At 41.0% G+C, this 13,659-nt stretch overlaps 1 protein-coding gene across 1 annotated transcript in view; it reads right to left on the bottom strand.

The window, feature by feature from the left end:
- The window catches only part of TMEM68 (transmembrane protein 68), a 102,837-nt gene that overhangs the window by 57,626 nt on the left and 31,552 nt on the right, over positions 1-13,659 (bottom strand). The window contains exon 4 of the mRNA XM_085605609.1: positions 8,984-9,151. Coding sequence (XP_085461735.1) covers positions 8,984-9,151 — 168 coding nt within the window. The remainder of the gene's footprint in view (positions 1-8,983; positions 9,152-13,659) is intronic.

The raw sequence follows: 13,659 nt of genomic DNA, 5'->3' as shown, positions 1-13,659 counted from the left end.
ATTAAGGCTCAAAATATGGGTCACCCATTAGCTGAGTTTCACATGTACAGTTTTAGAGGATTGTCTTAAATTGTGTAGAATGGCAGCCATCCTGTGGCTTCTCTATGTTAAGAAATCCCTCTGTGATCTGGGTTTAAGCCGACTATTTGACACCCCGTGTAACATTAGTATGCAAGATAGAGAATTAGTAAAGCAAAGATACTTAGAACTCAGGAAGAGCAAAAGAATCTTAGAATCGCTTGACAGGATCTCCATCGTAGGATATGTCCCTCTCTCTATTGTGCCTGGTATGGTCTGACGGATAGAGAACCCAGAATTAAGATTCTATTTGACCAGGCTGAGATGAAGTACAATTCACCATCTAGTTGCCTTCCCTCAGCCTAGGACCTGGTTCATGTTTCTCCCTTGTTGCCCTTGTGATGGAGTAGCCATTCAATCGACAAAGCATTTTATGCTTTACTGCACTTTACTATCTCATTTTATATATCCCTTTTTACGTTGCAAAAACTTTAGGAGGCATCAAGAAGGGTTGCAGTTAATACAGCGATTAGACTCCCCACATTATGCTTTGCGGTTGTAAATTATTTTACAACAGCACTGAAATTGAAAAGGAAATATGCAACAAGAGGACAATGAACTTTTATCCTAAGATTGTTTTGAGTGATATTTTAAATGAATGTTTTCAAATTGTTTTAGGTTATGTGCTTTTATGATCACAAATTGGTCGAATTAAGAGTTTTTAACTGACTGGCCCTGGCACTCTTGGAGTAATGGTTCCAGTAGTGTGTAACAAAGCTTAAAGTTAAGGAAACACAAAAAACTGAGTCAGCTACCTTTGCAACAACTCACACCCCTAATGATTAATGGGATTTAAAGTACAGGTTGATCAAAGTGTGCTTTAAGACATATCGTTTTTCAAAATCTTTCCATCTACTCCTTCAAAATGAATAAGGGAATAATTAAAAAAACAGAAACATATCAGTGGAATTTAAAGCCTTATATAATCCACAAATATCAAGGAGAGACTGCACCCCACCCCCTCCACCCTACCCAGCACCCTTCTTTAATGTTGCCTCATTATTGAAGGCCGTGACATCTAAGCATATACTGCTGGCTATGGTCCTGCTATTGGACAGAAAACTTGACCTATCTGGACAAATATGAACTACTGCAGTGCCTACACAACTTTAAGTTTGCAGCAACGTGCAACTACCGCAACACACGAAGGGGGGGACACAATTTGTTTTCCATCTTTAAAAAAAAAACCTGCAGGCGGACTCTGGAGTCCCGTGACCCATGGTCAGACCATTATCTTTTATTTAGATAAGATTTAGAATCAGGTTTAGTTTCAAAGGCAATGCAGAAAACAGTTAAAAGGTGTGCTGGATCAACCTAACAACAAACTATTTTGTGGCAGCCACAGACAGTGAGGAGTCTAGAGTTAGACCTAGTACCAATTTACAGATATTTGGTTTTCATTAGTGGATTACCAACGTTGCATTCTTTAATAGTACTATGACTCATTACATCAATTCCTAAGAACCATAGTACTATTAATGTACAGTACAACTGGGCAAAGCTTGTAAAGCACCAGAACCGGTCTGTGAATTAATTTTGCCACAGGAAAAAACAAGAAACTTAGCAGACACTCAAAAATTAAAAAAATTAAAATTAAAAAAAGTATAAGGCTGCCATAAAACAAGCATTAGCTGGCTACTGTAATAAAATAATGAATGATTTTATTCTATCAGATGATACATTTAAAGTACTCCAGAAGGGAACCCCACAATTTACATGGGGTCCTCAATATCGATTTCTGTTAAAATATTTCTACCTATTTAGGGCAGGAGATAAACTGTGTACCAACTTTGTTAGTTTAGCGCTCCCTCAGTCGACCACCAACCCCAAACTAACCTCTAGCTCTACAGCTATTTAAAAAAAATTCGAGCCCATAACAAAATAGCTTGTGTTGGCTAAGCAACTAAGTATCAGATTTGGCTCACTTTCCGATCCTTCTAATATGCAATATATAAGGACTGCTCTGTAGGATAGTGCCTACAAGCTAATTGACTTCCTCTATTAGTTGCTAGTCGCAGCTAAAAGCTGGAAGGAAGGCACAATGACTCTAGTAAAGAAAACTAGTGCTAATCCGATGGAACCATTTTACAATAAGACTATGTCCCCAATCCAATTTGCCATTCACCCCATGAAACCATCTAAATGCTGCTACTGTGAGCAGCATAACATAGGCAGCATGCAGGCAGAAACAGTGCTCAACACACAGGTTCAGCAGTATGAAGAGCATTTTAAAAACTAATTGCAGCTGCATAGTTTCACCATCATACTACCCAAGACGTTCGGAACCCATTATGTCATATTAATACTCTGTTAACATAATGAAGCCAAGTATCAGTATTGGTGTAGAGAAATCCCTGAGCATCCAGGCCATTGAAAGTCTGGTGAAGGGTGCAGCGAAATCCAAGGTGCTGTGGTGTGGAGCAGGGAGCGTGGCCACTCATCGGTCTATGGCTGACTGCCAGCCATGACACGGAGACAGAGTGGCATCTCTTTTTTAGAACAAACCCTCAAGGATAGTGGAATTGGCTCTGGGCCATTGGCCCCACTCACCATATCTCAATTCCCATTCTGGACATTACATCTATGCCACCCACTTCATGCATGAGAAAATGACATTCATGTAACTTAGGGAATCTGTTCACTGGAAGGACTTCACATGGAATGTATCAGGAAAATTGTAACAACCAACCAGACACAGCTGATGCGTGTTCCCCATGCACCAACCCATAGAACCCCACCATCCAATGACAGTGAATGCCCTCCTCCAGTACCAGAAGGTACAGAACAGACATACTGTGTACTGAAAGTAGAGGGGTTCAACAGTGAAGTGGATTTTCTCTGTTCTGGCTTGCTGCTAGTGCAGAGAAGGAACACTTCACTATTCATCTACCACAAAGCTCCACAGAATGTGTTTGTACATACTGATCCAAGAGTTGCCCTATAAATCCACCATGAACCTGAGGCAATCAATGCAATCACAAAACAGGGGTCCACTGTGGTGTTATTCATACACAATACATTAGTCATAAACAATTATTGTTGCATGGTAATTGCAACAAGAATTAATCTATTGTTTTAAAAAGCCATACAGAGACCGCTCCCAACTATGCAATGAATAGTTTTTCTCTAAAAAAAAGCTTAAAGTGCTCAGGTTTTAAGAGTGTGTGTGTGTGACGTTACTTAAAAACAAGTGAATATACAGAAAATAACTTTGCTACCAAGCCATGACTCCACTAGGCATAAGAAACCTGCATCGGGTCTCATGTAGGCCTATGTCAAGGGACTTGCATGGAGCTAGTGAGGAGCAGAACCTCGCGGGGTCCCCCTTAAATGCACCACTAGATGCCTTTGCACCAGAGCATCCACAGTACAGGTAATGCCAGGCATCCACCAGAAGTCTCATGGTGTAGCAAGGCCAAAAGAGGTCTGGTCCTTGGACAGGTCATGTCTGAGGAGTTAAAAGCAGGAAAGCTGCTTACACTCCAAAGGGTGGCAAGAAAAAGGAGCACCAGGGACACCATTCAACAGCAGGAGCAGCCTTGCATGCTTCCAGAACCAGTTAGTGCCTTCCTGGAAGAGTACTGCCATCGTAGAGCAAAAACACTTTACGGTTGCTCTGCTGCAAAACTCCACAGAATAGTTAGGTGACTGCCTTAGCAATGACATAGCTTCAACCATACTGTCATGGTCTAGACCAGGTTTGGAGACTATCCGAGATACTTGAAATTCCCCGGCTTCCATTCCAGGACCGAAGGGACACCAAAATAATGACTTAAGAACACCACTGCATGGCCATTACCATCTCCATTTTTCTAATCCTAACACATCATTCACATATTGCATTTCTTGAATTTATTCCCCTAACTTTATTTTGTATTTGTCTTTCACAGGCTTCTTGTTCAGAGGACACCAAGAATGTGAGGAGACACACACACGCACACAAACAATCAGCATTGGCATAGCCAACAGACATGGCTTATAACAAAGTATTTATTTATTGCTCGATCCTACATCCATCCATACATCCATCCATACATCCATCAATCAATGCAGTCAGCCACTCATCACTGATGCACTTGGTCATTCATCTTGCACTCATGCTCCCATTCATCCATCATCCACTCTTTGACTTATGTTTGCATTTACCCACTCGCATTCCCACACCACCACACTCAAAATAACCAACAAATTAAAGGTACTTTCAATTATAACATAGACCTTTTGGCTTAGCCAACAAAGAGGACAGCTAGGAAAGTTTTTTTTTTTGTTTTTTTGCCCAACCCTGAAAAATCAAGCAGCCTTGCACTTGCCAAAGCCTAGTGAAGTGTCACATCAAGGGGATGAGCTTCAAAGGCTTCACCACCTCCGATATGCATTAGGGCTTCCCTCTGCAAATGAGGAAACAGCCTTTCCTCTGCTTCAGGCCCATTTGAAACCGGACAGGCGGGAAATTAGGTATGTAGAAGGTATACACCCCCAGTAGGCTACACCTGGTGGTCCCCCGTCCTCGGAAGACCGCTTACCCCATGGACCACGCACGCAACCTGGGAATCATCCTGGACTCAGAGCTCAAAATGGACTGGAGGATCAACTCCGTCTCATCCTCCTGCTTCCACACCCTGTGCCTCCTATGTAAGACCTTCAAATGGATCCCCCTCGAACACAGAAAGCCCGTCACTCACGCGCTGGTCACCAGCAGACTCGACTATGGCAATGCACTCTATGCCGGAATAAACAAAAACCCCACCGCAAGCTACAGATTTTCCAAAACGCCGCAAGACTGGTCCTCAACCTGCCAAGACACTGCCACATCTCCCAGCACCTGCGCACACTCCACTGGCTCCCTATCGAAGCTATAGTCACCTTCAAGATGCTCACCCACGCTCACAAGGCCCTCCATGACACCAGACCAGCATACCTGAACAGCCGACTCAAATTCCACGCACCCCAAAGGACCCTACGATCAGCCTAGCTCTCCTACGCCGCAGTCCCCCGCATCAGAAAGACCAGATCGGGAGGCCGCTCCTTCCTCTTCCTCGTGGCCAGAGCCTGGAACGACCTTCCACTCCACCACAAACATCGCTCCCCATCTTCGCAAGAAACCTCAAAACCTGGCCCTTCGACAGACCCCCTGCTTGATGGACTGGAACCTCCAAACCCCCCCCCCCCCCCCTTCCCCAGCGCCTGGAGACCCTTACGGGTGAGTAGTCGCGATTAACAAACACCTTGATTGATTGATTGAAGGCTAGCCACACCTCCAGGGTAGGCTGCCTGGTCTGCGCAGGTAAGAAAGGCTTCCGCTATTTTTAAAGAGAAGAAGGAATAGTGGGTTCTGTATAGAAAAGGTGACCTACACCCCTGGATGCAGTCACTTCAAGAGAGGATTAGCCACTGGGGCAAGTAGCCCATTGGCCACACCCCTGATATCTAGGATTTAAGGTCTACCCCAGACACCAGAACCTCAGTTCTGAATCAAGTTACATCAAAGAGGATAAAGAAGAGACCTGTGTCCGTGAAAACAAGACTTGCCCAAACCAAAAGAGGCATACTCTGCAACTGTGGCAACATTTCTGGAACTGCCGGATTGAGACTCGGCCTAGGCTAAATCTCGGTTCCCCCAGAAAGAGGGACCCCTGTGAGAGCATCAGGAGTAGCCCTTTTGTTGTGTTTTTGCATGTTGTTGCCTGCAGAACTGTGTAAGTGATAAAAATCAGCTCTCCCGCGGCTCCTGTTCAGCACCAAGAACAGTCAGGACAACTCTTCACCAGTGCGCCACGGGCCAGGTAAAACTGAACTGACTGTCGAAGCTTGGTCACTTTTCCCTTCCTTGGGTTCTACGCAATTCGATATGCAAGTGACCGATTGCCCAAACCACTTTTTTCCATTGAGCACAACGCAAAAGTTCTGCAGTATTGAATTGCTGTAATGTATATTTTCTTCTAAAGTCCATAACTTCGGTTATATGTATCTGATCACATTCGTTTTGGTGTCTAAATTAAGATTAAAATACACTTTGTGTTTATAAATTGGTGTCAGATTTATATTGGGTCGTGTCAATTACTATATTGGTACTCTGAAATGCTCAACACATGTTCCTCTAGTAAAGAGCGACTGCTCTTTACCACACTATCAGGACTGAGCTTAAGATTTATTATTGTGAATTCAAAGACCATCTTTGGGGTCTGTGAGAGTAATGGATGGTGAAGTCCAACCAGCATCACAATATAATGCTCCACCTTCCTACACACGCCTACAAAGTGCCCTACACAACAAGTCATGCTCACAGGGACATCAGCACTCAGCAGGATTCATCCAACCACTTACCTCAACCCTGTTTAAACATTATTTCACCCTGCCACATGCAAGTAAACTAATCAAAGCAAGATTCCCAAACAAAAACAGAAAGCAAAATCTGACGGATGCTAAACCTCTTCATAAATTTACCTCATAGGAGAGCTGGCAGAGGGCTAGCAGAGGTATATTAAGGTTATCACTACTTCCAGGATTTCACTGCAATGGCTCCAAAGGAAATTCAGAATCTGCCGAACATCCATAAAAAAGCCCAAAGGGTCAAACTATATGCAATTCTGATTGTACAAGCCTAACAAAAGAACTCTTTGGAATCTTCAAAAATGTGTGTAACCCTACTAGCATTTTAATAAAATGTAAAACATTTACAGGTACTCGGATATATTCGCAAACCAATTCATCATGAAAGTTGCTAAACGAAGTCTACTTCCACTCAAAACTAAGGCACAGCCCTTCAAAGGCATCCTACCAATTCATGCAACCGTGAGCCCTGAAAGCCACATTGTGACCATTCAACTGACTGACACAAAAAGAAACAGTCAACCTAATTAAAGCTGCTGATTCTCCAGTGGATCCTTGCCAACCAAAAATCTTCAAGTCAATATTTCTTGAGTTACCTCCTGCCATACTGGCTAAAGGGATCACCACTCATATAAACTATAGAATTCTCAAAGGACCTGAAGACACTGTATTTGAAATCCCAGTCTATAGAAACCTACACTTGATCAAGCTGACCCAGCGGACTATAGAGCAGTAGCAAACAGACCCTTTTCTGCCAACTCTGTGAAATGGCAGCTTTTGCCTAGATATCAACCTTCGAAGATGGATCTTTCAGATAATCAGATTAGATTAAGATTGAGGAGAAGCACAGAATCAGCACTAATCTTCATTTGAGGGGAAGTTAAGCTCTGTCAACAACACTGAAGTTGCTGCTCTATCATAACTTAACTCAGTGCCTGTGCTTGACCCTGCAAACCACCAGCTACTAGCTAAAAGGATATATGTCACTGGAATATAGTGCACAGTGCCAACAAAACTGGATAAAATCCTGCTTTAGGGACAATTGCAAATTGTCTACCACCACTGAAGTCTTCATCCTACTCCAGTCGTGGTGGTGTTCCCCAGGGGTGAACTACTGCACTTTTACTCTTCAACTATTACCTAACCCTTTTCCCAGAACATGTCTTTCAACCTCACCCCTACTTACTACAACTAGGAGGATGTCATCAAGATTATTTTAAAACCTGAACAACACTTGCAGATCAAATCTTCAAGACTATGCAAATGCATTTTAGCTTTGGAATAATGGATGCTAGGGAATGTTATCTAACGTAACTCTTCAAAAATAGAAATGCATGTGGACTGTGACAAAACTACAATCCCATATTGGTTAGGCCCCAGGAAATGGAGCAGCTAGCTAAATTTTTCAGCTGAAGTGAAAAATCTTGAAATTAATGTAGACGCCTACCGCTCTAGTCAATCTCAAATCATCAAAGTGACATGATGAGACTCATGTGATAAACTTTCCTTTACCCACAGCACTCAAAAAGGATACAGGCATCTCTAGCTCAATTGGTAGCAAGACTGGAACTGGACTGAACAAATAGGTTTTACACTGGTCCGATTAAAGAAAACAAATAAAGATAATCCTCAAATTTAAAAATAAGGAGTAGATTACTGCACACAGACAGGAACTGAAACCAAAGAGACAAGCACCGCCTTATTCCTGCACTCAACACTATACTGACTACCAGGGACCAGAAAGAGGCATTTTAAGACACTCAGAATTGCACAATCAACGGGCTGGGGCCTGGAGTTTTCAGATGCAACTCTGACTATACAAATCAAAGATAAAAAACAGAGAAGGAATGCCCCAAAATGTTGATATTTCCTACATTACAGTATAGGCATTCAAAAGATGTAATAAACTGACAAACAAAAGCAGGATCCACCGACAATCATTTGCAATTCAAAAGAGCCATAAAGTCATAACTCTTGCCATTATCCAAGACTCAAGTGCTCCTAAGGATAAAAACCCTTACTGGTTTGTTAACACTGCTTGCGAACCTGTCCTTGCACTTCTTTGCTTTTCGCCACAGGAGTAAAATGCAATCATACCCCCTGCATTCAGTTTGTAGCACACTTTCCTGGCATCATGCACAATACCAAAATCTAATAATAAATGACACAGCTGCCAACACCCTCTTCACAACCATCCTGAAAATTAGAACCACTGACCTCTTGTCTGCAAATTTATTTTGGTATTTGATCAGCGTTATGAAAGCACTATGGAAATGTTGCAATAAAATACAATCTCTCATAACAAACACTATGCCAATCTGCACATCAGTCATTTTTTTCCAGATACGTGCCAGGCTTATTCTAGCTATCTGACTAAAACACTGTTAGACGTAACAGACAGTATGCTGCTCCCTTTGATTTGTAATCACGGTTTACTTCACAAAACTGGGACTTGTAAATTAAAATGTTTCCTGTACTCTAGGGAAAAAACCCTACAAATACTGCACTTTACGAATAAATGTATATAGCTTTCCAGCATTTGGAACTCTCAATGCTTAAATTAGAAATGCCTTACCTGGTATCTTGAACAGAAAATGATCCCCAACCGAGTGGATATTTCGGCCCCTTTGTAGAAGGACGCGACATACAAAGTAGTAATAATCTACAGGTAGGGCTCCGTGGTAATAAAGAATAAGAGCTGGTCCTTGTTCTGGAATTTTTTCTAGTCCTTTAATTTCATAGTCTGTTAAAAAAACATAGGAGACATCACATGTTAACCATTTCAATGCCAGTGGCATTCTGGACGTTTAAAAAACAAATATATGAGTTTAGAAAAACAATACATATAGCAGAAAAAGAAAAACAACAGAAGGGGTTTGGGGACTATACACAGTAGCTGCCAAATTTCCATTAAATACCCGGGACATAAAAAAAAAAAAAAAAAAAAAAAAAATTCAACTTCCTTTGAAAGAAGTAGATGCGACTCAGTCTCTACCACCAATCCCAAAAGTGGGAAAAAAACTTGATATAAACTGGAGTCATGTTGCTTTGCTTCCAAAACTCGCTCAAAATGTGTTTTCTTCATGTTTATGATGGATTCTAATGCTTGCTGCAGAGAGACTCCTATAAAGTAAGTACCCTACTGCAATTGAGCCATTCTGAGGATAAAAATAGTTTCAGCTGTAGAGAATACAGGTTAAAAAAAACTTGGTTACATTAATCTTAACTAAATGTGCTCAATAATGCACCACATTACCACGTTTTATATTAATATTTCTTCTGAGACCCCTCCTACTAATAATGGACTACAATACACACAGTTTCTAAGTCGAAACAGAACAGAATCTTTTAAACAGGGTGCAGGTAAGCATTATTAATTAATGGCTGCCTACAAGAGTGTGAATCACAACTGACTCTGGGTGAAACGGAATAAAGCAGGGTTTGCTGTCATACAGGATTTACATACTCCAGCATCATACAAGCAAGTCATAATGGTCGGGGGAGCTACAAGACAAAAACAAGCATACAATAGAAGTTACAGAAAGTCTTTTAAAATGTTGTGGTTTTTTTGTTTATGTACAAAAAGGCAATATATTGTGCTTTTACTAGTGGTATAGTACGGTTAAGCAATAGCAAAGTTTTGAAAAATGGAGGGAAACAATAGAATTGATGTAATTGCAATATGTGTTTAGAGGAGATCTGACAACTTTTGGATCCGGTGCCACTGCACCTGCTGCACCACTCAAATCAAGACCCTGTTGTCTGCAACGTAACTGCACTTGTGACTGCCTGCTTAGTAGTAAAATATAGCATTATTAGGTATTTAGTGGGGTGCCTAGAGCTTTTAGTCTGGTGCTACTTCACCATTCAATCAATTTCAGCTTTATTTCGACTTATTTTGTCATAAAAGCAACATACATAGATATTAACCCCTTCGACGCTTGTGACGGAACGGTTCCGTCATGCACGTCGGTTGGGCTGTGCTTATGACGGAACCGTTCCGTCATGGCCCCGCCCGCGCTCAGATCCTTCAGCACTGCGCGGGAATCCGCGCAGCGCTGAAGGGGTTAAAAAAACATATATAATACACAGTCCAAATTCCAGGCAATAAAGATGGAGATCAATCACATTAAATTCTATCACAGCTATGCTAAAAACATATAAATTAATTAAAAGCCAGATAATGTTTAAAAGATTATTATAATACATTTTGAAAGGGGAAAGGAATAAAATTCATAGTGTCTGACCAAGCAAGAAGGTTATCTAACCAGCCTTTAAATATTATAGCTTACATCCTTTCTGATTCCTTATGAGATATACATTAAATAGGAATCTACTTAAGCTGAAAACTATTATTTGTGAAGTATTTGCTTTGAGTGTACGTTCTGCCTCTTTGAAAAACCTAAACCCCATGTTTATACACAGGGGTTTAATCCATCGAACTCTTGGCTTTTTGTAAACAGGGCAGAAAAACAGTACATGGGCATCATTTTCTTTTGCTTTTTGTGAACAAAGGGTACACAATCCACTATCATCTTCATTGCCCCTCCAACTACTAGTATTTGCAGCAATCTGTAAGACCCCATACCTAAATTGTAAATAGTGTTTTAGCTAGTGGTGGTCTTATCTCGTCCATGAATTGTTCGAATACAGGAGTATCCTTAACGGACAAGAATTTCTGTGTCAATATACCTAGTGTGGAGCTAGTGGATACTTCATTCTTTACGTATGCCCAGAAAGCAGATTTCAGAAGTTTTTTTGAGATTGGTAACATGTTCTGGGGATTTTCCCAAAAATGGGAAAACCCAAGCTTTTTAAACCACTGGGAAATATGTTTTAGCCAGGGAATACATTTATATTCATCAATCCTAATTATTTCTAACAGTCCATTCTTATAGTCGCTCAACTCAGGGGTTGTCCATAATCTAATCCAATAGAGTAATGGCCTTAATGTGGCTTGATGATCAGTTCTTTTAAGATTGATATCCAGAAAAACTGGAATTATCGGTGTTCTTACTGGTATTTTAAGTAGCCTGCGTATGAAGATATTCTCTTCCTTCCTAAAAGTGTTGTTGCAGGAGTAACCCCAGACCTCAGCGCCGTAGAGTGCTGCCGATTGGGCCTTAGCTTTGAATAATTCTAGTGCCGGCGTAATTGATTTAGATTGGCTACTGCCGTGCACCTTTAGAATAGGCATTAGATTTTGTTTTAAAATTAAATTACTTTTTTCCAATTGCCCTTTCCAATGGGGCATACTATCCAGCATAATACCCAGGTAATTAAAACTCTCGACGTATTCCAATTTCTGTTTTTTTAGGGCCAGATTCTTTCTAAAGGATTTCTGGGGGTTTATGGACATATATTTTGTTTTGGATGAGTTAATTTCTAGCCCCTTTTCCACACAGTAATTATTAAAAGTGTTTACTAGGTTTTGTAAGCCTTGCGGGGTTTGGGAGATGAGGATTGTGTCATCAGCAAAAAGTAATGCGGTGACCGCCTCATCTGCTAATTTCGGGGAGTCATGTTTTTAGATAATTAGGTATATTATTGACATATAAAGAGAAGAGTGTGGGCGCCAGCACACACCCTTGACGGACGCCCCGATCCACAGGGATATCTTTCGAAATTTCTCCTCCCTTGCCCCATCTAACTCTAGCATAATTTCCTGTGTGGAGTCTAATTATTTCCTTGAGTAGCTCACTGGGGACTGCCATATCATTAAGGGTGGACCATAGTAATTTACGGGGTACAAGGTCAAATGCAGCCCTTAGATCGATTAATGCTACGTACAGGCTTCCCTTTCTTATATTAATACATTTCCAGCAAATACACATGAATCTAAACACTTGATCCACTGTGCTAGTTTTTAACCTAAATCCTGCTTGGTATTTAGTTAAAATCTGTTCCTCTTTTATCCACGTTAAAAGTCTATTTAAAATATGTCTGGCGAAAGTTTTTTGTAAAAGATCAATTAAACTTATCGGGCGGTAATTTGCTGGATCATAACGATCCCCTTTCTTAAAAATTGTAACGATTTCAGCCCCTTTCCATGATTCGGGAATTGGTGTCCCAGCCACTATAGAATTACATAAGAAGTTAATGTAGGGTCCCCAAATTCCTACATCATGCTTTAGCAAGTCACCGGGAATTTTGTCGGGGCCTGGTGCTTTGCCCGTTTTAATAGCCTGTAGTGCCTCAACAGTTTCTTCTAAACTAAAATCTAGACGAGTATTATTATCAAGTAATCTATTAATCTCTTGGTCCTCCGTGGCCATCTCCTCATTGGTGTTACAATATAATTTAGAGAAGTGATTGCACCAGGTTTTTTCATCGAGGTATATGTCCCTGGATGATCTGCCTTTTTTATTACCCTTGGAGATTAGATTCCAGAATGTGGCCTGATCTTTCTGGTGGGCTGCATTTAAGAGGTCATCCCAGAGAACATCGTCCCAGGCTTTTTTTGCTTCGGCCAAAGTCTTTTTATATGTTAATCTACTATCTTTAATTCCCTGGAAGTCCTTTAATTTTACAGCCTGAATCAGGTCAGTTTTAGCATTACGACAATCTTTGTTGTACCATTGGTTTGTTGTCGTTGAATGGTTACATTTCTGGCTCAAATCCTTTTTATGGATTTTACTTAAGTGGGGAGTCAATGCGTCTACTAGTTTGTAATGTAAATCAAGGACATCCTGAGTACCTAGAACAGGCATTTGGCTTCCCTCCAATATATCGGCAAAGGAGTTGTATAGGTTTGTCATCGTTTCATCCTTAGCCAGAATATAGGGCCACTTGATAGCACGCCTATTGTTTGAGACCTGATGTTCTCCTACAGGGCTATTTAGCATGGTTATCATATTTGTTTTAGGTGCGAAAGGTTCCGAATGTAACCATAGTTGGAGGGGGAAGTGGTCACTCTCTGTTCTATGGTCTATTTTAAAATCTATTATTAGATACCATAGACTGATGGAGACCATTAGAAAATCTATGTGAGACCTGTAATTTCCCCTACCAAAAGTTGGAGCCGCTGGTCTATCAGACTGGAAGCGGCCATTACACGCCCTTAAATCATGATTTACTGAAGTTTGTAAAATCTGCATAGCTGCTCTTGAATTTTTTACCATATTATTGGACTCTAAGGGAAGGACATTATTAGCTATGTCCTGTTCTTCAAATAAAGTATCCAAGCCCAATATTGGCTCGTATTGGCAGTTAAAATCTCCTCCAACAATTACCTGCTTGCTTGGACTTAAA

This window comes from Triturus cristatus, chromosome 5_1 (assembly GCF_964204655.1).
Source record: "Triturus cristatus chromosome 5_1, aTriCri1.1, whole genome shotgun sequence".
Taxonomy (NCBI): Eukaryota; Metazoa; Chordata; class Amphibia; order Caudata; family Salamandridae; genus Triturus; species Triturus cristatus.
The sequence above is the reverse complement of the archived record's forward strand: the minus strand, read 5'-3'. Positions and strand labels throughout refer to the sequence as shown.